At 44.3% G+C, this 23,448-nt stretch overlaps 1 protein-coding gene across 12 annotated transcripts in view; it reads left to right on the top strand.

Annotated features, from left to right (window-relative positions):
• The window catches only part of SLC16A12 (solute carrier family 16 member 12), an 818,036-nt gene that overhangs the window by 615,493 nt on the left and 179,095 nt on the right, over positions 1-23,448 (top strand). For 11 of the 12 annotated variants that reach the window (XM_085605262.1, XM_085605243.1, XM_085605235.1 and 8 more), the window contains one exon: positions 17,409-17,626. In XM_085605262.1, the coding sequence (XP_085461388.1) occupies positions 17,445-17,626 (182 nt within the window). In that variant the 5' untranslated portion in view covers positions 17,409-17,444. Of the gene's footprint in view, positions 1-7,167; positions 7,313-17,408; positions 17,627-23,448 lie in introns of those variants that run through there. The other variant, XM_085605270.1, reaches the window with a different exon arrangement.

Here is a 23,448-nt window from a genome sequence, read left to right as displayed (position 1 = left end):
CAGCACCCGACACCTGTTGGTGCCAGGGCTCCTGATCCCATCAGAAAGAAGCTCGACCTGCAACGCGAGTGACTTCAAGGGCCCCATCGCCCTGCATCTCTGCAAGGTACTGTTTGCGGATCTTCCCGACACCGTAGCTGGCCTGCGACCCTGCGGTCAGCCAGACTTGTTTTTGGATTTGTGTGTTCACGACGCCGTGGTAGCCCGGACGGAGCTATCCACACAAGGAACTCTTTTTAATCAACGTATTTTTGAACTGTGATCTTTTAAGTATAGTATTGTGGATTTTTGTGTTATCGTTTTTGGTCTTGTCTTAATTATATAAAAATGTGATATTTTTCTAAACTGGTGTGGTGTCCTTTTGTAGTGCGTACACTGTATTACTGTGGGTTATGTGCAAATGCTTTACACACGGCCTCTAAGATAAGCCTGGCTGCTCGTGCCAAGCTACCAAGGGGGTGAGCAGGGGTTATTTTAGACGTGTAACTCCCTTATCCTGACTAGAGTGGTGGGTTTTTGCCTGGCTTTGGCCCGCGCCCTAGCCTACCAAAAATCCCATTTCTAACAACCACTGTCACCAAAAAACCTGCTCTGCTGTAATCAGGCGTTGAAGCATTCGGCTGCTCGGGTGGTACCCCAATGATGAAGCATGTCACCAACTAGGTTGGCGAGTGAGGGGTATTTTAACAAGCATTGAAAATGCAATCGGTCTCGCCCTCGTTTAAGTTAAAGCAATTAGGTTTGTAAATAGGTAGCTTTTTAGCTTTGCTTTTATTAGTGTTTTTCAAACGTTCATGTACATAACATGCAAATGTCAAAATAGTCCATTAAGGCTGCCCCAAAAAGTTGTCACAGTATGCACCACTTCAGATCCTGCCTGGTTACCCCCTACTGATGCGCTTTGGGCACCCTTTTATTCCTAACCCTTACTACCTACCTTTGTCTTCATAGCACTTAGATGCTGAGGACAAGCACCCATTCACATCCAGTGTTTCTGATGTCTCCTGTACACCTGCACTATATATGTACAAAATCTACACATTACACAGTTTTGCCACCCAGTTGCATCACTCATCTATCACCAGCTTCCAGGTCCTGATCTCCAAGCGCTTGGAAACGCCGTCTTTAAGTGCTACACAAATACCTCGAACACGAACACAGAGCTGCTTGTATACAAGCAGAACTGGATAGCCGTGGGGGGGAGGGGGGTACGTTTTCTTAAGCCAATGCCCTTAAACTGTAATAAAAAAATAAGTACACGGGCTGAGAAATAAACTCAATGTTTAAAAACGAATAAATAAACTCAGCGCTGTTCTCCTAGTAAAACGGCAGATTGGTCAAGATGAGGGACCTGGATTCAGCTCAACCGGTGCCCACACGGATCAGGGCACGTTCTTTTTGTGTTTTATGGTTCCGTTGGAAACTAATAGGGACAAAACGACAATCAAAGGGCGTCTTTCTGTGGAGTCAGGTCTGGCTCGGTCACTACGAATCCCAGGGCTCCTTGGGTACTCAGTTCACACTGTAGGTCCGCCGCCACCACCCTCTGTGGACGTCTTATAAAAAGAGGACGCAGGACCCACCTGTGTACTCTGGCAGCACCTAGTCCGCTCCTGGGGCGCAGCAGGAAGGACGCGCTAGGGTCCTGGCTGCCCGCGTCCTCAGCGCCGAGCCGCAGCCGGCTCCAGACGTGGAATGACGGCACTGGGATCACACACTCACCTGCGCCGCTTGGCTCCTAGCAGCGTTCGCCCACGCCCTGAGCAGGCATACTGCAGTCAGGGAAAGCCAGGCGCAGTGAGAAGGTGCAGCCGTCCAGGAGGCATCACAATGGGGAGTGGAAAGCCAGCCAGTCGAGCAGCTCGGTGCATTAATGCACCGACCGCGGGGATCTGCATCAGACCTGAAGGTCACCTGTCCCAGCCAGCAGGATGGGGTTACCTCTGGGACCGGGAAAATTAGACAGTATAAGAGCCCACAGCCTTAAGTGGGGGTGAGACAGGGAACGGTAAGTCTACATTCTTTGAAACTCAAGAAGCCCGCTCCTGGCTCTGAGCCAAGAAAAAAAGGAAAACAAACAGATTTAAAGAAAACAAGTGATCTGTCCCTCCGATGACCCGCCCTCCCTCCCGCACAGGCACCTGCAGAGGCCGTGATGCGCCCAGCGCTCGGCCGGGTTAAGGGGCTTGGGGAACGTTAGCTGCCCTCACTGCCCCGTTATGTCCCGGCCCAATCTGACCCTGCACAACCCAAGAGAGATGTGCACATAAATGAAATATCTGTAAAGACACCAGAGTCAAGCATTCATTCCTGTTCTTCTGCATTGCTTGTTTTGCATTCGTCGTTCACCCCCCACTGCTCCCCAGTCCGCTTTCACTTTCGTCCTTTACGAAAGCTTTCTTGTCTTTATGGGGCCATATGTTTGAAACACATGGCCCCATTAAGATAAGAAAAGCTTTTACCAGAAACGTAAAGGAACCGAGCCAGTCCAACTGGGACGGCTCTAAAAGAGAAAAATGTACGTCACTAGACGCTCTTTTCCAATGGCTGGCCACCGTTTAGCATAAACGGTGACGCCAGCCATTAGAAAAGAGGGGCGGGGCTTAATGCCCACTAGAAAAATCTACCCTAACTCATTAAATCTCACCAGCGAGACTGCGCATGTCAGCGCAGTCTACGCCAGACGAGACCTAAAAAGGAATAATTTTTTTCCTTTTTTTCTCATTTCTCCATTTTGCTCGTCTCGTTTTATCCACATTTCCTGGGGTAAACTCCCTCATTTGATTACAGGTTACAAATGAAGACAAGGCAGTACTAAGGAGAGATTAACAAGCCTATTAACGAATCAGAAGTCAGTATTTACGATGGATATTGACACAAACCAGGCGCGCAACACCCAGTGGACTCACAGGGCTTCAGCCCCCCCCGTCGTGTGTGGCAGCCCGGGATGAGACAGCTTCCCGGGCAAAAAAGCAGCCGCACCCGAGCACTTCACAGGTCTTTAAAAGACCATTTGCATGTTAATGAGGCCTCGCTGTTGTTTCTCCCCTTCTAAGAGCCCCTGCAGCTCCACTCTGCCGATTGCTTAAAGTTCAGCCCCCCCCGAAATTTTTGCTCAGCCCCCCCAAAAATTTGGCTCTAGTTGCGCCTCTGACACAAACCAATTAAAAATATGGGCGGAAAGTGGGGGGGACTTCAAGTTTATACTCCAATACAGCATGCCTTGCAGCAGGACCGGCGTTAGCGCTGGTGGCACCCTGTGCGATAATGTCTGTTGGTGCCCCCCCAATGACCACCTCTGCCACGGATTCCCTCACCACCACCCTTTAACAGTGCCCCTCAAGTCTCCAGAACCACTCTCTCTCGGATTCATTAAGTTTTATAGCACCACTCATACTAGTGTAAGGTGTCAAACACTTTACATTAAACACACATTGCACAGAGACAATCATATGTGTGTAAATCGGTGTATAGGAAATGGTAAATCAGACAGGAGTACAAGGTGTAGTGTAGGAGTAACATGTAATCGATACTGCTAGGCAAAATAGTTTGATTCCTTATTCTGGAAAAGCACAAATTCAGAATTTAAGATGTAACACCATTGTTAGGGGTTCTCTTTAATAACAAGAATTGTTTTCCACCCAAATGAACCTTTTTGGCAAGATTAGGATAATGAAAGATGTGGCAAAAAAACATATAACTGTAACACATACCTTGCAGTTTACACACAGCTCTTTGATGACAGTTAATAGCTCAATGTTCTATATTACGATTTTGACTTACAAACAACAAGTAACAAAAGGAGCTCTCTTACAGAAGCAGTAACCCACTGACCTAGTTACATTACATGCACGTTGTTATCTGCATGGTACACGTTCTTAGCAGCAGGCATTTTAACCCTCTGGGCCACCTTTGGATTAGTCAAAACTTCCACTATACTTATAAAAATGACGCCCCCACCTCAAGTCAGTGCCCGGCGCGGTGGCACCGATCACACCGCCCTAGAGCCGGCCTGCCTCGCAGAGCAGTGCATGCGCTGCCCAGGCTTGTTCTAAAAAGTGTTCCTGTACCACTGAGTAGGTTACATCTAAGCCCTGATTACAGGAGGCCTGGGAATTGTGTGGTGTGGCGCACTGTGCACCCAGTAAATGCGCATTGCAAGGGAGCTCAATCCTGATTCAGTATTACCTTGGCGATCAGGATAAGGGCCTAGGGAATCTAATGCCTTACTTACCAAGACTTCACTCGCCTCTGCCTCATGTGCAAACCCCTACATAGACAAAATGGCACGTGCAGAAGGATTGCGCATCAATGGGTGTGCTCAGGCTGCCTCACGGAGCATCTGTTTCAGCTGTCAGTGCCATGTTCTCTTGGTGCACTTGAGTAAATACCGAGAGAGGATTAGAATGTACTATTCAGAATGCACACCTTTCGAATCCTGCTGCTGATTTATTAGACCGGGAGAACCTCTCTAAAAAGCAGTAGCAACCAAGGGACTGACTGACCGAGGAGCTTATGTTTATTTAAAAGAAAAAAAGTATCCTTTTGAAATACTTCCCCGCTCACAGCTGTCGTGGATATGATGTACTGTAGTAAACAATATTCGGATCAGGCAGGGAGCAGGGGTGGGGGGCCTGAGCCCGTCCCCTGTAGTAGGCAGCGTGACCTCGTTTTTCATGCCCTTAATATATTTAGTTGTGTTGTGTCCTGGAGGTTTCTGCGCCGGGAAGCGGCGGTTGCGGGTGTGGTTAGAAAGAAGATGAAAAGTTGAGCAGCTGACTCCCATCTTGTTCACTCGGTTGTTGGAACAACTTCTGCCCTGTTAGAATCCATTTCTTTGTGCTCGGGCGCTAGCGCAGCTCATGAACAGACTTCATTTAAATACTACATGACTGTGTTTAATCAAGTCACCTAAAAAGGGAGTTTACGGTCTTCCGGAAATCAAACAAGTGTGGCAGTAGGTAAGATGCAAACCTGCGAAGGCAGTCCAAGAATTAACAATAGGAAACAAGCATTTGCAATGCAGTAGGACTCGCATTTACACAAGACCTCAGGGCCGGCTTTAGTGCTGGTGGCACCCTGTGTGACAATGTTTGTTGGCGCCCCCCCAATGACCACCTCCACCACAAATTCTCTCACTAGCACCCTTTAACAGTGACCAAGTCTCCATAACCACACCCTCTCAGATGCATTGAAATAGTTATACAGCACCACTCATACTAGTGTAGGGTGTCCGAGCACTTTGCATCATACACACGTTACAGAGAGACAATCAATCATACGTGTGTAAATCCGTGTATAGGAAATGATACATAAGCCAAAGGACTAAAAGTGTAGGAGTCACATGTCACCCATACTGGTAGGCAGTATAATTTAAGAGTGCTTGGTGTGGAGAAGCACAAACTTAGAGTCGGAAAAGAAACAGCATAGTTGGGAGTTTTCTTTAAAAATAAAAATCGATTTCTAGCCAAATTAACCCTTTTTGCAACATCAATCAATGCTCTAATGTATACTTTGCAGTGTGTATGCAGTTCTAGGATGAAAGTTAATAGCTCACTATCCTATATTAGGACTTTAAGTTATAAATTGCAAGTAACAAAAGGATGTCTCTTTTGAAAGCAGTAACCTGCTGATCTGTTTACATCATACGCACTCTGTAATCTACTTGGTACTCGTTATTTGCAGCAGGCATATTAACCCTCTGCACTGACTTCACCTAAAAGTCAAAACCTCAACTATACAAAATGTTGATCTCTCTCCAGGAAGATAATTTGAGGCCTGGTAATTGCTGGGGGAAAGAAACGCTGCAGCAGGTGCTTCAAAAGCATATTAAACTTTCAAACACTGCGCCCACAGGAAGCCAGCACCCGGTGTGGTGGCACCGGTCGCACCGCCCTAAAGCAGGCCCTGCAAGACCTAATGCGTCACGGACAAAGGGAGGGAGGGTGGGGGACAGGGCACGGACAAAGGGAGGGAGGGTGGGGGGAAGAAGGCATAGACGGCAGGAGTGCCGTCGGGGGCGGGGGGAGATGGGAGCAACAAAGTAGTGCTCACAGTCGATGTACTGTGTAACACTCGCAGTAAAGGGGCCAGTAACCAAGGGAGGTGACAAATGACGACATAGCTGTCATAGGGAGGGACTAACAAGCCTCATAATGAATCATAAGACAGCATTTAGAAGGACAATGACTCAAGCCAATGAAAAGATGGGCGGGGCAGTGGGCGGGGCTTCCCTCATATACTGAACTACCCCAGATCTTCCCTAGAGCAGCGCTTGCGCTCTGACTCTAGGCTCGACCTAAAAAGGGCACAGAAAAAGCCAAGTGAGGCAGAACAGCAGAGTGCTGTCCCACTAGACCCCCAAGGATGAGGCGCAGGGGGCTCAGAGGGCACAGGCAGCACTTACTGGTGGAGCTGCGCAGGGGGAGAGCAGTCACACTGACGAGGTCAGTGGTCTTGCTCAGTGGACCACTCCAACATCTATTCGAGGCTGAAGCAGGGACGTATCACTGGGAAGAAAAGGATTATTAAACATGACAGCAAAACCAATCTTCAAGTTGAAATCCCCACTACGATTAGATTCAAATATTTAAAACTACAAAACAAGCTTCACCTCAAAATTCCAATTACAGTAAACAAGGTAGAAATTGAATGGGGGCCACCCTGAACATCAGGGACGAATATACAAAAATGGCCAACAAATTGCACTCCCCCAGGTGTGCCCATAATAGAAGAGACTGCGGGACTACAGAAACTATAAAAACCATCCCACCCATTCTCCTTGATGTCCTAGGTTTCTTGGAGCATGATCACATGATATTCTTTTACATGTTCCAACCGATCCACATCAGCACATTTTGAGGCGATGCTGGTGATCTTCCAGCAAATAATATTAAAGAGTTGCTCGTCCGGCTAGAACCCATTAAGGATTGGGAAATTTAAGATGACATCAGTTCCTAATTGTGAATATGGCACCATGACACATTCACCAACCCCAGGCCCCCTTCATCTTCACAATAATGAGGTCTAGTCCAGTTGATAGCTGCCCTGTCACCTTGTTCACAAATTCACAATACAGTAATGGGTCCTAAGAATGCTCTCCACTATTGCAAAAAGTCTCCTATGCAACTATTAGCTGCCCTTGGCTTCCTTCACCCACATCAGGTTACTTGTCAAAGAAAACGGATCAATGTCAGTTTCTCTACGGCAGCTGTAGCTGGGAACTGCCAAGGAGCAGAGGGCAAAGCCGAGAGTTTAAGAGCCATCAAAGACCCCCACGCTTAATGTGAACCAAACACCGCAACGTGAACATGTAAGTACACTCTAGTGACTCAAAAGTCCCTTGTATAATGTGTACAAGTGTATATTTTGCACGGATGTGACTGATGGCATTGGTTGCATGCCATTTCTACATTTCTCTCCAGCAACGAAATACTTAAAGGAAAAGCAGAAGCATTTGAAATCCATAGTAAAGAAAAATACATTAGACTCAGTAGTGTCACTTTTTCCAAAAGGATGCGACGTAATATTTTTTCACCACCATTTCAACGATTTATCTGAAGAAAATGCTGCTAAAATGTAATGAATCTAAACCCCAAATGATTTTTTTACCGTATGCATTTGTCGTATGCCATGTTTGTTCCACCACAGTAATCCTAAAATACTCTAAACTTGCCACTTTAACAATTCATCACAGTTCAGAAGATGGAAAAAGGTAAGGATTGTTTCAAAATAAAAGTGCAGTTAGCAATATAGTGCGATCAGGACACGGACAGATCTATGAGGACATCTGTCCGTGTTCTGTAGATACCTATGAACATTTCCAGAAGTAAACAATTATTTATGAGCACAAAAAGCCCTGCATTAGCATATTTTATGTATTGTACTTTATACTCAGGTTGATAATGTGAAACTGATGTGCATTCATTGTGAAGTGCAGAACTGTGCAAGGCACCATCAATTACACAATGTAAATATACCCTCTTATGTCAAAATGCTATTGTTAGTAAATTCACATGACTTTCTGTCAGAATATAAAATCAAAGACATGCACTTGCTCTCCATCATACCCCCCACTGGTACCTATCTTGCTCCTAAGTCTGTATTCAGTGGCCGCTTTGGGACGAACCTTTGGTTACCAATTTTAGAAATTCATTTACCGTTAAATGTGTTTAATAAATGAATGCAATCAAGATACAGCCATGGTCCTGATAGGAACATGATTACATAGCCTTCTCATCAGTGTGCACCAAATTTCACTCTATTATTGCATCCGAGTTATGTCTTTTAACAAAATGTCAGAGTATGGGCTTGATTTATAGTTGGTTTTCACAGGACATTCTTCGATTTGAGGAGGAACTGGAAAGCATTGTATTTATGGTATCTTTACCAGTAAAACCTCCTCCAGAGGAACTATATCTACCAAATCATGCCTCTGGCACATGGTTTCCTCAGGCGATGAATCGTCCAACTGAGGATTTTATGAGTAATTTGGTCATTTTTCCAGTGTCACCTAACATTCAATCAGAGCCTCAGACAGCCATTTTGGGCATAATTTCCAGTGTTCTCTTTTGAGATGTTTTTTAAGCGTCTGCCCATATCTAAATATACTTTACTGCTGACATGGACTATTCAAGGACATTATAGACACACATCTATTAATCCTGTGGTTTGTTAAATATTACTAGAGCTTTGGGAACATAATTGAAGCATGCATTGATTTGGGTAGTTAGTCTTCAACCAAGTCTGCATGGTTAGCAGTGAAAGTGCATTACCATGTCAGCACTGGGTAACTATGTTGCTGTAGGAATTCAAAAGTATACTTCGCTTCACTGATCTAGTTCAAAGTCTAACTTTAAATCATCTTACACTCATAGTCATGCCTCTTCTCATGAAACCTCTCCTTCCATGAATGTTGTTCCAAGTCAGACTTGTGATCTCTCTGTTCCTTTCTATGTCATTTACTCACTTTGTATTATCACCATTACTAGTTTTAGACTTTTTTTTGTTATCTTTACATTCTTGTTCTCACTGCTTTTCCCCAGTTACTCTTCCTTGAGACTCCTCACTTCCCATAAAGCTCTCCTCCGTTGAAGATAAACATGTTCTCAAAACAACAGTGCCAAACATACTAGATAGCATGCAATATTTTTAGCTAAATGTGTTCCTTTCGTTTCCATAGGGACATATGCTCAGCAGCAAAAGATTTTGTAATTATGCGCTAGTATTGTGGAAATGGCATCCTGATTGCTCTTCCAAAAGTCACTGTCCCAACTCACAGCCGTTTTGCATCCAGGCACAAGACTACTTTCAGTATAGCAAACATTTGACTACATCATCCCTGTGTTGATAGGTCAACACAGGCTTCTGATAGACTCAGATCCAAACAAGCCTGCCTCATCTTCAGTGTAAATTCATCTCGAAAACCAGTCCTATCTCACCTCTTCTTTAAAAATCTCAAGGCGATAGCAAAATCTCACTAGCTGAATGAGGCTGCTGTTCAACTTATAGAACCCTGATTAACAGAAACTTTAAATCCTAGCATTTTCAGCCTATGCATTCACCTTCCTGTTGCACCCCAGAATTTGTGATCATCTCTATGTTCAAGAGAAAAATTTACTTTCAGTATCCTCCCTGATCCATAGCTGTAATCTTTATCATCATTTCTGTTTCTATTAGAATTAACACTATGAAGGTTTGCGTCAAATTTTGGCCAGTCCACTCAGCAACCACCATCCCTCTCCCTGGCATTTCTAGACAATTGTGTTATGTTAACAAATAATGCTTTTGTTAATCGATGCTGACTTTCATATATACTTGTGTAAAAAGGCTTGCAAAAGCATGCTTGTACCCCTGAATTGTGAAGTGTTAGTTGCACACTTCCTATGTAATCTATGGCCAGATGTGCCATTCCATTTTACATTCCCATTCGCTAACTAGATATGTCGAATTTGCACATCGACTAGTTTGTGAATGGGAATGCAGTTTTCAATGCAACCTAAGCAGTAAAAGATCACATCACAAATTTCACACTTGCCAGGGGGTTCAAAATGGCCTGCCTTAGGCAAGTCACAACTTGCAATCCCCTGTGAATGGCTGACAGTGGCGTCCTTGAGGTCTTCAAAGCACAGCAGACAGCCATCCCTGCATTTGCTTACCAAAATGGAGAACATTTTTTTGCAAAGCAGACCATGATCATTAATGCCACATGTTATGTTAATTATGTATGTTATATTGATTCATTTTTAATACAGCACTCAAATCACCTGTGGGCATCTCAGCACTGCAAACAGTAGCAGGCAAGCATTTACCAGAAGAGGTCTCATTGGAAAAGGGAGGGTTTCAACAATTTCCTAAAATGGCAATAATTTGGACAGGTACGAACATGCACAGGGAGTCTGTTCCCATAGACAGGGGCCAGGTAAGAAAAGGTTCTCCCACCACATCTAGTCAGGCGGATGCGGGGGACATACAACAGGGCTTTGTCCTTGGATCTTGGACTTCTGGTGGGTACATATAATTTAACTTTCTGTTGAAGCTAGCTGGGCCACTGCCCCTTACGACCTTATATGTAGGCCAGCAGATCGTAAAAATGCTCCTTTTTAGGTCTTGTCTGAGCCAGTGCATGTGCTGCACTGGCGAGACATTTAGTAAGTGGGCTTTTAAAAGTCCGACCACAAGCTTTTGCTGGCCTCAAGCTTGCGGGCAGGCGCGCGAGCACGTGCACAGCCGCCATCTGGCTTTCTTCGTGGCATCCTTACAGCATGCCTCGCTCCGCCCCCTCCCCACCACCGAGTGCGTTCCCTCGATCGCGATCACTTTTGCTTTCACGGCCACGCGGGCACATTACTTTTACGGCTGCACGGCCAATGCTTGTTTATTTTATTTGCAGCGTGCCATCCTCATTTTGAAGCGTGGCCAGCCTATGTTCCCGGTTGGTATTAGCAATGCGATGTAGATAGAAGGCATGACTGAGATGCAGTTGTGCAAGACGCAGCACAGGAAAAAGGGTCCTTTGGTTATGGCCTCAAGTGTGTGTGTGAAGTGGATGTGAATTGGAAGGACTGAAAAAGGCAGGCTGTTGAAGTGCCTCCTTCATGCGCACCAAAAATCCTTTATTTGCACCAGTTACTACTTTGCCTGCTTCCAGACCTCTGGGATGCCAGAGCTTTGGTTGCCCCGGCACTTTTAGTTGATAGTCTGTGCTCCCCTGATCTGTTTTGGACTAGTGCTGCAGGGGAGTCCTCTTCGCTTCGCTGCTTGGTGCTGCTGTGTGGAGGGTAGCACAGGACACAGCTGAGCAAGAGAGAGGCGCTCTCCCTTTAATAATGGTGGCTCGCTGTATTCAACTTGTTTTAATTGATCACTCAGACCGAAAGCTGCGCATGGTTCAGTTCTCCATGCCGCCTGCTCCCGCCCTCCAAACCTTCCCAGCTCGGTCACTTCCTCATAGTCTGCCTGCTGTGCTGAAGTTCCTCGGTCCCCACGCCCTCTACATAGCGCTTTATTTACCTTTCCAGCTTTATGGAAGGGCATGTCCTGGCTGCAGGCGGTTTCCTAGCCCGGGTGAGGCTTCTTCAAGGAACGCTCTTCCATCTCAGACTCGTCCCGAACTACAGCTTCACAGCGTGCATACATCTTCAAGGCATATTTGCCTACAGAGAACCCACTGTACACTCTTATGACTTCGAACAACAGCCAGTATCAATGAACGTTAACACAAAAACAGCACTAAAAATATTACAATGCAAACCGATTGCTTGTTTATTGTATAGAGGGCAGTGGGATGCCCCTGCTGGTGATTAATCTGCTGCCTTTCCCCCTTGTATTTCCTTTGCTATGACCTTATGCAACTTGAAACTATACGTTCTTCTTAATCACCATTTGTAATAGTTGTCACCTTCTGTGGACTGTATAGCGCTCCGATTCCCTTGGGCCATATACGCACATAATAAAACTTTCAAAAAATAAAAAATAAGGAAGGATAGCACATTACAGATAGGGACTCTAGAGCTATGTGGGGTATGTGGACAGTCATACAGCTCCCACCCCAATCTATTCACCATCCCACATAATTCCATTACATAAATACACTATACACCACACAATTTCACCCAACACAATTTCACAACTAACAATTCCAATTCAAACAACATAATTCCACTACAAACAACATACATCCACTCCACGCCAAACAAAAAAGTAAAAAGTAAAAAAAAATATCATTTACAATACCAATAGCTCAAACTCTCACAAATGCGAGACCTATTGCATTGCAAATGCTTGTTTTACCGGTAGTCAGTGCAGAGACTTCAATGAAGGGGCCAACGGTGTACCCGGTGGAAGATTGAGAGTAAGTCTTGCTGCCTTATGTTGCAACACCTGTAGTTTAGCCACAAGTGTCTCATTAGTTGCAGCCAGTAGAGCGTTCCAGTAGTCTAGTCAACTCACTACCAAGGCTAATAGAACTAATGTTCTTCTTGCAGAGAGTGGGAAAAAGGGGAATATTCTGCGTAGGAGACGCATATTATGGTGGCACCTGGCCATAGTATCCAAGATATGATCTTTCATAGAGAGGGCTTGATCAATTTTTATATGCCAAGGATTTCACATTTTGTTTGGGAGATGGGACTGATCCTAGTTGAGAGGGCCACCACTCATTAGACCACAGGGTGATGGCTTTGCCGTATAGCATGATCTTGCTCTTGTCTGCGTTCAATTGCAAATAATGGTAAGTCATTCAATAGGAGATGGCTAACATTCCTTTCGCAAAGCAATCTTTATTTAAATCTAAATCAGAATCAAAAGTGAAGGTCAGCTGTATGTCATCAGCATAGGATATAATTCAGAAGTCAAAAAACTCAACGATCTTAGCAAGGGGTTCCATATATGTTGAACAAGGTGGGGCTCAAGCATGGGTTTTGTGGTACACCTTTATCCAGAAGCATCTTACAAGAGGTATAGGAGCTAAAAGTGATAGTTTGGGATCTATCGTCCGAGATATTATGTAACCATTTAAATGCAGTCCCTCGAACACCAATTTCATGCATCCTCTTCAACAGTCTTGAATGAGAGACCATATCAAAAGCTGAGGAGAGATCCAGCAACACTAGCATGGAAAGAGTGCCTGTGTCCAGAGAGAGTCTGAAAGAATCGGTAACTGTCAGTAGGGCCATGTTAGATCTGGGGGTCTCTAGTTGGCAGAGGTAAGTACCCTAGACCAAATAGGGACCCTTGCTTTTAGTCAGGGTACAGGGACACACACGGTAGATAACCCCTGCTCACCCTCTAGGTAGCTTGGCTCGAGCAGTCAGGCTTATCCCCAAGGCAATGTGTTACGTATTTGCACTCAATCCCACAATGACCCCCCCCTCGTACACCACAAAGGTAGACCACACAGGTATATATCAAAAATATATCTTTATATAGTGTAGCAGGGGAAAATATGATCGCTTACAGGATATGTTGCACACGAACTTAATGGTTGCACTAGGTTACTAGGAAGTTTCTTCTAGGTTAAGAACAGTCTCAAGTCTCTACTCGCTATCGTAGGGGGGTATTACAGCAGGGCTGTTTTATCCAGTCAGCGCGTTATGCAGCAGCCTCAGCGTGGGCAGATCTTTCCTTGACAGCCCCGGCCGGTCACGTCCGCCCTTCCGCCCGCTCTCGACAATCCAACGAGCGGCGGGAAGGCAGTGCGGCCCTTCTCTTCTTGGGTTAACAAGCTGGGGGCACGCTGGATAGACTTGCTGCTCCTTCAATGAAGATCGGTCACGCAGATGACTCGGGCACCACTCTGCCGGCTTCTCGGGACGTCCTGAGGTCACTGACCAATCCCAGCGCGGCGTTAGTGAGGGGGCTCGATCCTCTCAACCAATGAGAGGGCAGCGGGTTCGATCTTCGCTTCGGGAGCCTCGGCAAGGTACGGCGAGATTGCGGGGCGATGTGCGGCTCTCTGGCAGTGCAAAACCCTCACGGCAACAGGGATTTTAGCAGCTGCAGGCAACTTCCCACTCCAGGCCGGTGCAGCACAATCTTGATAGCTTAGTTCAGTTTCTTGGGAACCTTTTGACCCTGGGTTCCAGGACAGGAGGCCAGCTCTTCTCAGGCCCTTGGAGATTCAGTTTCAGACACAGCACACAGCAAAGTCTAGGTAGTACAAGCAGGCAGGGGCACAGCACACAGCAAGCCCTTCTTCTCTCCTTCAGTCGAACAGCAGAACAGGTCAGCCCTTAGAGCACACAGCAAGGCAATCTTCCTTTAGTTCCTCAGCGGTCCTTCTTCTGGCAGAGGTTCCTCTTGATTGTAGAATCTAAAAATCTGTTGTCAGGGGTCTTGTACTTATACCCCTAAAAGTCTTTGAAGTCTTTGTGCAAGTGGGTCCTGAGCCCGGTCTGATCCAGTTCTGGGTGTTGCTGGAGCACTTTGTTTTCCTGGCTTCTGCTTTCTTTTCAGAGTGAGGGGCAGAGTCGTCAGCCGCCCAGCAGGAGGTGGAGCCAGCAGTGTGGCAGGCAGGCACAGCCCTATTCATTCCCAGGTGCTATCTCCTCCCTCCACTCTACTTGCAAATGTCGCCATTCAGCAGAGGGCTGACTCAGCCAACCTCCTGGGGGATCCCCAGCCCCTGTCACTCTCAAGCCAGACAGTCAATCCACAAGCATGCCCAGGCACACAGAAGGGTCAGACAAGAGAACAGCTACTCTCTAAAAAGTACTATGCTCCAACTCAGGATTTAAAAACAACCTCTCCTAAAAGATGTGTTATTAAATGCTGAGCTCAGGGATATCAAACACTCATGTCTTATCTTGTTCCTATGAGAAGATAGGTGGATAGCCATTGGCACCAGCCTCCCCCATGTTAGCCTATGGAGCAAGATAACCTTGCAGCAGTGAACACACAAAATGGCCGCAGTTCACTACCAGAGCATGGTACCTGCACTAGTACATGCTCTACCTCTTACATACACTGCACCCTGCCCAGGGGGGTACCTTGGGCCTTCCAGAGGGATGACTGATGTGCACAAAAAGGGAAGGGTTAGGCCTAGTCAGTGGGGCCACTGACCAGGGTGACATGGCAGTCCGGGGACTGCAGGCAGGCCTGCGGTGGCAGGCCTGAGACATCATTTTAGGGCTACTCGTGTGGGTGGCGCAATCAGCGCTGCAGGCCCACTAGTAGCATCTGTCATCACCAGCCCTGGCACACACAGTGCACTTTACTAGGGACTTCATGGTGATACAAATATGCCAATCAATATGACATTTTACACAGGGAGCACTTACACTCTGGCACTGATTAGCAGTGGCAGAGTGTCCAAAGCATCTAAGCCAGCAAAAACGAAATCCATAACAGCATCAAAAATCCAGGTACTAGATGCAAAAGATAGGGGAAAAACCCACGCCAAGGATGTCAGGTCTAACAGGCCATTTCAGTGCTACGGCCCAGTCTGAATCCAGCATTTGATTGTTTTCTAGATAGGCTGTTAATTGGTTATTGATTAGGCTTTCTAGCAATTTAGTCAGAAGGCGTAGCAGAGATATGGGACAGTAGTTAGATAGGATGTTTGGGTCCAGATTAGCTTTCTTTAGGGTCGGCAAAACAGGTGTGGCTTTCTATTCAGAGGGAATTGTGCCAGGGTCCATCATAAGATTGAATCAGATATCTAGGGGGAGCCTGATTTTGCTGAGCCTAGAGACCTCTGGGCGCCCACCAGAGAGAATGGTTTGAACTGGATTAATGTGGGAGTCCCAACTGCTCCCATGTCAGACACACTGCTGGTAACATAAGGTTTTATAATGGACGGGGAGTTAACATTTAAATACATCTGTGAAATTTACTCCTGGAAAAAAGTGTCGAGAGTGTCACACAGTTCCTGCTACGCTAAGCAGGGCTGCAAACACGTCTGGAGGCTCGTAAAATTGCAAATGATTTTAGAGGGCACTTTTGGTGCATTTCCTGCCTTTTGAATTTATTTAGAGATAACATTTTATACTCAGCTCTAATATTGAGATGATATCTAGACAGAGCTAGTTTATAAGACTCTTTGTCTTGCAGATTTTTAGTTCTACGCCATCTACTTGTTTTTACAATCCGATTTTTCCCCTGAGGATCCCTTCCCATTTGCGACTGGCTTACCACCTACTTGAAGTACGTGGAAACTATGATTGTTTTGCGACCATAATAGTACTTGTGACTCGCTATTAGGAAGGGACACACTTGGCACGCCCCTTCCAAATAGCAAGTTGCAAATCATATTTTGCGAGTCGGTAATAGGTTACCAACTCACAAAATAGGGTTTGTAAATACCATAACCCTTTTTAGGGTTATGGGTCGATTTCCTGTTTGCGACCATTAAACAGGGCCGTACATCTGGCCCATAGTTCCTAAGAGTTAGCCTCCTAAAATATTGGAATATACACAGTTACCAAGATGCCAATATTTAAATGTGGAATTTGCCTGGGGGAATTTGAACCACAAAGGAAATTTTTGTTTGGTTTGGATGTTGAATATTGGGCACATGGTGGCTGAGCACATGAAAAGCTGCGTTTTTGTGTTTTTCAAATGCTGATGCATTCAATCTGTCACCATGACTTAGAGAGTCCAGTTTTTTGCCTTTACGACTACAGTATAAAATACCAGAATTTGAGGATTGTAGAAAAAACATCAGCTGGAAAATAAAGTATTTACTCTAGAGGAAGTGAGAGGAAAGATCCATCATGGAGCATTGACCCATGTGCATAACAGGAGTTTGGTAAAGAGTGTGTAAGAAAATACACTTCATTAGCCCTCTTATCATCACTTACATTTCATTAACATCATTTGCACTATTTGACATGTCAATTTCATTTTTGCCTTCTTGCAATGCATATAACTGTGTGGTTGTGAAGGTTTCAACCCAAGTGTGTATTTAATTGTAAGAGAGAGCGTTTATGTCTGTATTATTTGTGATAGATTATGTGTTAATTTCCTTGCTTGATAGCAAATCAGAATGTTTTGTGGTAAGTTTCCATTTGCATTCATCTATTCCCTTTTTCTTATAGCATGTTTTCAATAGCTGCAACATAAACCTGTCCTCAAACGAGAAACCTAACCCCTCTGTGTAGTCAATTAAATAAATGCAAAATGTATTATCTATTAATTCATTCACTAAATCATTTCTTAAAGATATGTTGCTTTAATTGATACTGTACTATGCAAAATAAATATGCACATATATTATCACTTTTTTACAGTTAACTACTTTCACAATGCTCTTTAGGAGGATATGTTATGAAATTGTTGTAAAGCTATTTTTAAGACTTTCAAAGTATATGTTGTTAACTACAAAGCAATGTATATGAAGATAGAGAGAATCGCCTTCCATGATTTCATACTCGTTGTTTTAAATTAATTCTTCCTTATTTTGTCCTTAGATGCTAAAGCTAAACTCTTACGTAAGGTAACATTCAATGAATGAGCCTTATGTCGACTGTAGCATTTACCGTAAGTCTACTAAACTCATAAGCCAGAACATCTCAACTATGGCTCAGCCAAAGAAAGATGAACACAATTCTCCCCCTGACGGAGGCTGGGGGTGGATGATTGTGGCAGGCTGCTTCCTTGTTACTGTCTGCACCCGAGCTGTTACAAGGTACGCTTGAGGATTTACTTATCTCACATTTGATTAGACTGAGATGATGAGGTGTTTGCATTAAAATGTGAGTAAATAGCTTAAAATAGTAAGTTTACATTTCACATCTGAAATGAATAATTCCATTAAGAGCAAAAGTAAATAAATGACTTGGAAAAAAAATCTTTTTTATATTGAATTTTACTTATGTCTTAAATGTGTTCAACTGAATATTTCTAAATTGACTTCTAAATGCATTTGCACACATATGTAGATTGAAGATTAAAATGAGGTTAGCATTATTGTTGGCTTCTCAGAATAAAGTAACACAATTAATGGTTAAGAAAAGTAAGAGGCAGTGAGCAGTGCCCAGTTGAACACTGTAATTGTAATTGTGATTGTATTTATATAGCGCTTACTACTCCTGACAATGCGTCAACGCTCTTTTCCTCAAGTAGCATGCTGTTCATGAACCCAGAAAGGATTATTGGTGGATTAGTATAGTGAAATATGAGTTAATTTGAGTGGTGGACATGTGAGTCTGTTAGTTGGATTGAAAAGGAGAATGGGGGGATAGAAGAGGGAAGAGTCTAGAAAGTGTTTATTGGGAGATAATAGTAGTAAGATGAGGTTTGGGATGAGTATAAGGAGAGATGGAGGTGGGAAGACTCCCTAGAAAAGGATTATGGAGATCATAGAGGTAAAATGAGTGTTGGGGTGAGTCAAATGAGGGATAAGTGAGGGAAGAATTTTGTAGGGTTGTATGGTAGATCGTAGTAGTAAAATGAGGTTTGGGGTGATCCAAGGAAGGATAGAGGAGGGAAGAGTCTAGAAAGGGTTATTTAGTAGATTATAGTAGTAGAATGAGGTTTGGGATGAGTCAGAGAGTGGAAGTAGAGGATATATTGAGAGAGGTATAGGATGAAATATAGGATAGTGCAGTAGAGAGTGTCAATATTTTTTATTTTTTATTTTTAACAGTAGAAGTAAAGCAATAAATATATAGATACCTAAGTACATATTATTATTCATATGTATATAAAAATATGCATATCCAGTTACATACATATAATCAAATAAAATGATTATATACACAGAGATATGCTTTGTTTGAGTATGGTTATTATGTAGGAAAGAGCCAACTCCTGAATAGTAGATAAGATAGCTATCTGTGGATCTTGTGTTTAGGGCTAATGAATTCCATAGTTTGGCAGCTTGAACAGAGAAAGATGTGCCATCTATGTTTTTCTTCTTGTATGGTGGGATTTTGAGGCGAGGTGCCAATCTGGAGCGGAGGCTCCTTTGTTAAATATATATTTGGTGATTTTATTCCTGATGAAAAGCAGTCCTATTCCATTTATTGACTTGTGGGTGATAAAAAGCAGCTTGAATGTGGATCTTCTGGCAGCCGGTAACCAATATAGGGCACTTGAATCGGGTGGGATGTGAGCGTGTGGCTTTACATGTAGGAGAAGTTTGGCAGCAGAGTTCTGAATCCATTGTAGTCTTATCACAGTTGTGGTAGCGGCCATTGGTGTAATTTAGTTTAGACAGTACAAGAGAGATAGTGGCTTGGACCTTGGACCTTGCGTGGAAATCCCAGGTGAGGGATTATGCATTTCAGAGATTTCATAGTAATGAAACTTGACCTTGCTAATTTGTCCCCTTGGACATTCGTTGATAACTTGGAGTCCATGGTAATTCCAAGGTTTCTTACTTTCTTAGATTTTTTAGAAGGTGGTTCCAGATCATCAGGCCACGAATGCTTTTCTGTGTGCGAGTCTGATTAGCAGATTAAGAGAGGGACAACACCGTCCTTTGATTGAACATGGCTTTCATGTAATTATAATACCACCAAGAAGAGTGGAGACTCCATAAATATTATATTAGCATGATAAATTACCTTTCTATTGTTGCAAAAAAAGGATTAAAACTTTACTGAACATGGTAGGTTGCCAAAATTGCAATCAAAGGGCACTGGATTATTGGACATAGGTCTGCCCTATTTGATGCCCCAGTGAGCTGACTGATGCTGCTTTGAGTCAGATTAGTACAATACCTACATATCAACTGACTATATCTGGGCTTGTAGAAACCCTGTGCCATGTGAAGGTGTGACCGGTGAGATAACGTGCTCCAGGTTGGCACAGAAGAGGTGCAAGTGATGCAGGCTGCACCTGGCGCATGGTTAGTCCTGAGACTCAGGCAGATGAGCAGGTGAGACCCAATAGCAGAGCAGAGGAACACCATAGACAGCACTTGCTGCTGGCGTGGGTGAGAAGCACAGTATCAGTACCGAGTGGCGGCCATCATTTTCTCAAGCAGTGCAAGTGTAAGTGGCATCCATTTCAGAACAGGTTCTTGAATTTTAATACAGTTAACACCATGCTTAATCCCACTAAGAGATAGCAGAAAGAGGGGATAAAGTCACTTTTCTTTTCTCCCAGGAGAATGCATGGCACACAAAATGAGGACTATGGGAACAGGCGTCTATCTACATTCAAGACGTTTGGCCCAATGCCCCTGGCATGATGAAGATTCTCCATAAACTAAAAAAAAGAACACACCTGACCTGAACTCCAAGTCTGATACATTAGAGGGGTTTGGAATGGCATTAGGGAGCAGGGTACCACAACCGGGAAAACACTCCCAGACAACAAACTCAAAATTGCATCAATGATCTTCAGGGTGGACTAGGGATAGTGCATAAACACTCCAGTGTCATGGACCATTGACTGGCACTCTAGGAACGAATGCAGCCAGGGACAAGAACCTGTATATCTTGGGAGTCCTGGAAACAATGGGTTTATTTGTATGCATATATGAAACCCTGGATGGTGTAGAAGTCTGAGCAAAATTTAACTGGATGTGTGAAGAGGTGTTTTTAGGCTTGGATAGAAAACTCTGCTGGTGAAGAGTAGAATACAGTTTTGAAAGAGGAGGACACCAAATATTGTGTACTGTAGACTGTCTGTTACAGGAGCTAAATGAAGCTGGAAGGCAACCCCATTTACTTTTTTCCAGACACCTCTCAGACACTGATCCAGCAAGAGTTTTGCTGAAGTAAAACACAGTACTAGGTAAGGGTTGGCTGGACTTTATTCCACAACAGCCTCCACACCACGGAGCCTCCACACCACAGTCGCTAAGAAAACTGCCTAACTGTCCTGTTAATTGGCACTCAAATGTTGGTCAGCTCGCGTGGCTGGTGCAGAGTGGTAGAAAGGGTAGATTCCAAGAGGAGGGAAGCAGGGGGAAAAGAGTAAGAGGTACCGCATACAGGTACAAGGTAAATCATAACAAAGAGTACATTACAACACATCTCCCTCCTTCAAAACAAGATTATAATACAGAGAATACAGGTTAGCCCAAATTAACAAAGTCATTACTGTGGTACATGCAATACAATTGACAGTCTCAAATCACCATAACATAACCCTGTGAACCATAGGTGTACTCTGACTTAATAGAACCAATGAGTGTGCAAGCTATGAGAACTTGTGAGAATTCCATCAATGTGTATCCCCCACAAAACAGAACCATGCAAATTAATGTGGGATGTAATCTCTGTGCCACACCAGAGCTCTGTGTGGTCTCGTACTTATTCGATCATAACATGACCTAGAGTCACCCTGTGGAAACTTCACGTGATTATTCTTAACCAGGGAGGGATGGCACACAGACAACCTGTCCATGCTCCATGTTCGCCCATCATCCAGGGTAACCACATTCTTACCCACTTCGATCACTTTCATGGTCTTAGAAAACTTGCTCCCACCACCCTGACGAGAAACAGGTAACTTCATAAGAACAGCATCTCCCACCTTTCACCTGCCTTCTTTGGTACCATGTCTGGCATCATATCTCCTTTTGTAGCCATCTTGGTGAAGTTCCCTAAACCGAATCATCTTATGCCTTTTCACCCATCTGGGTTCCCCTCCACCCAACCAGTTAGGTGACAACTTTGTACCAGGCTATCTCTCTTTTAATGCCAAGAATGGAGAGATATTGGTAACCAAATTAGGTGTTGTGTGATAGGACCACAGCATGCATTGAAGAGCCCAGTCTGCAGGATTTCCAGACATCAGGGACGACTGTAAACATTCCTTAATCATTCGATTAACTCTTTCAACCAGCCCGTTTGCCCTAGGGCAATATAAAGCTGTCTTGAAATGACATATTGACCAATTCATCAGGAACTCACACATCTCATTAGATGTAAATTGCACCCCATTGTCGGTGATCAGAGTGCTAGGAATACCTTCCATCATGAACACCTCTTTGAGAAAACCAATGAGGGACCTCGTATTGAAACAACTCACGACCTTCGTCATTATCCAATGGGAGTGATTATCCACCAACACCAGCATAAACGTCCCCTCCCACTTGGATACCTTGAGAGGTCCGATCATGTCTAGACCCAGCTTATCCCATGGTTTGGAAGGGACAACAGCAGGGGACAGGGGTGCTTTCCTAGTGGACTTGGTTTTGTCACTAATAGCACATGTCAAGCAATCTTTCACCTTCTCCTCCACAACAGAATCCATTCTGGGGAACCAATCGGTGGGTCTGACTTTGGTCTTTGTAATGCTTCTGCCCAAATGTCCCTCATGAGCAATCTCTGTAATTCTTTCCCACAATCTCTCAGGAGGAACCAACCTGTCTCCTCTCATGACTCTGTTGTTAATAATGCTTAATTAATGTCACACAACCCAATAGTCTTTGAGACCGTCACTTAAATTACCAGGTTTGATGGGCCAACCTTGAATAATTTTTTCCTTGACTTGTTTCAGGATCTCATCTTCTTGCATTCCCAACTCCCACTTCTCCTTGGAAATTCCTGAAACTTCCAGTAGTGCAACGATCTCGCCATCCCCAGGATTAGCAGCACCATCACTTTCTTTGCAAGGTTGCCTTGAGAGACAATCTGCCACCCAATTCCTGTTACCAGGTACATATTCCATGGTGAAATTAAACTCTTCTAGGCTCAGTAGCCACTTAGCAATCCTGGGGGTCGTGGTGACTTTTTCTTTGGTTGAAAACCAAAACACCAAGGGCTTGTGGTCTTTGCGCACTGTGAAAGGCAGACCCCACAGGAACATTTTTAAATGACCAATAGTCCACGCACAGGTCAAAGCTTCCCTTTCCACTGTGGAGTAGTTCCAATCAGCTTCCCTCAAAGCCCTGGACGCAATAGCCACAACTATTTCCTTCCCATCAACTATTTGCAACAATGCTGCACCGATTCCAATCCCACTTGCATCTGTGGTCAAAATCGTTTTACGTCAGGCATCAAAACAGCCAAAGAAAGGAGCATTCGTAATAGCTTCTTTGATAGCCACAAATGATTCTTGACAAACATCCACCCACAGAAAAGGGACACCTTGCTTTAACAAATTCCCCAAAGGGGCTGTTACATCTGCGAAATTCCTCCTGAATTTTGTGATGTACTCTATCAATCCCAAAAAAGACTTTAACTCATCTTTATTTCTTGGAGGGGGAGCTTCTCTCACAGCTTCAATAAGATCCATTTTGGGTTTGGCAGCCGACGATGCCAAGCCAAATGGCATGCAGCAAAATCTTTATGCTCCAAAAGCTGTTTTAAAGGATGGGAGTGATCTTGAATCTGGGTGTAATTCAATTCGGTGGTAAGCAGACAATACGTTGATTACACTAAAACTTTCTGCCTTCCCAATCATGCTAATCATTTAATTGATACGAGGGAGGGGAAATCTGTCTACCCCAATGTTTGCATTCAAGTCTCTCAGGTCCACATAGAGACGCAGCCCCCTACCACCCAATTTCTGAGTGACCACAATCGGGACAAGCCACGGGAACTCTCA

The sequence above is a fragment of the Triturus cristatus genome, chromosome 1_2, assembly GCF_964204655.1.
Source record: "Triturus cristatus chromosome 1_2, aTriCri1.1, whole genome shotgun sequence".
Classification (NCBI taxonomy): Eukaryota; Metazoa; Chordata; class Amphibia; order Caudata; family Salamandridae; genus Triturus; species Triturus cristatus.
This window is presented reverse-complemented; position numbering and strand designations above follow the sequence as displayed.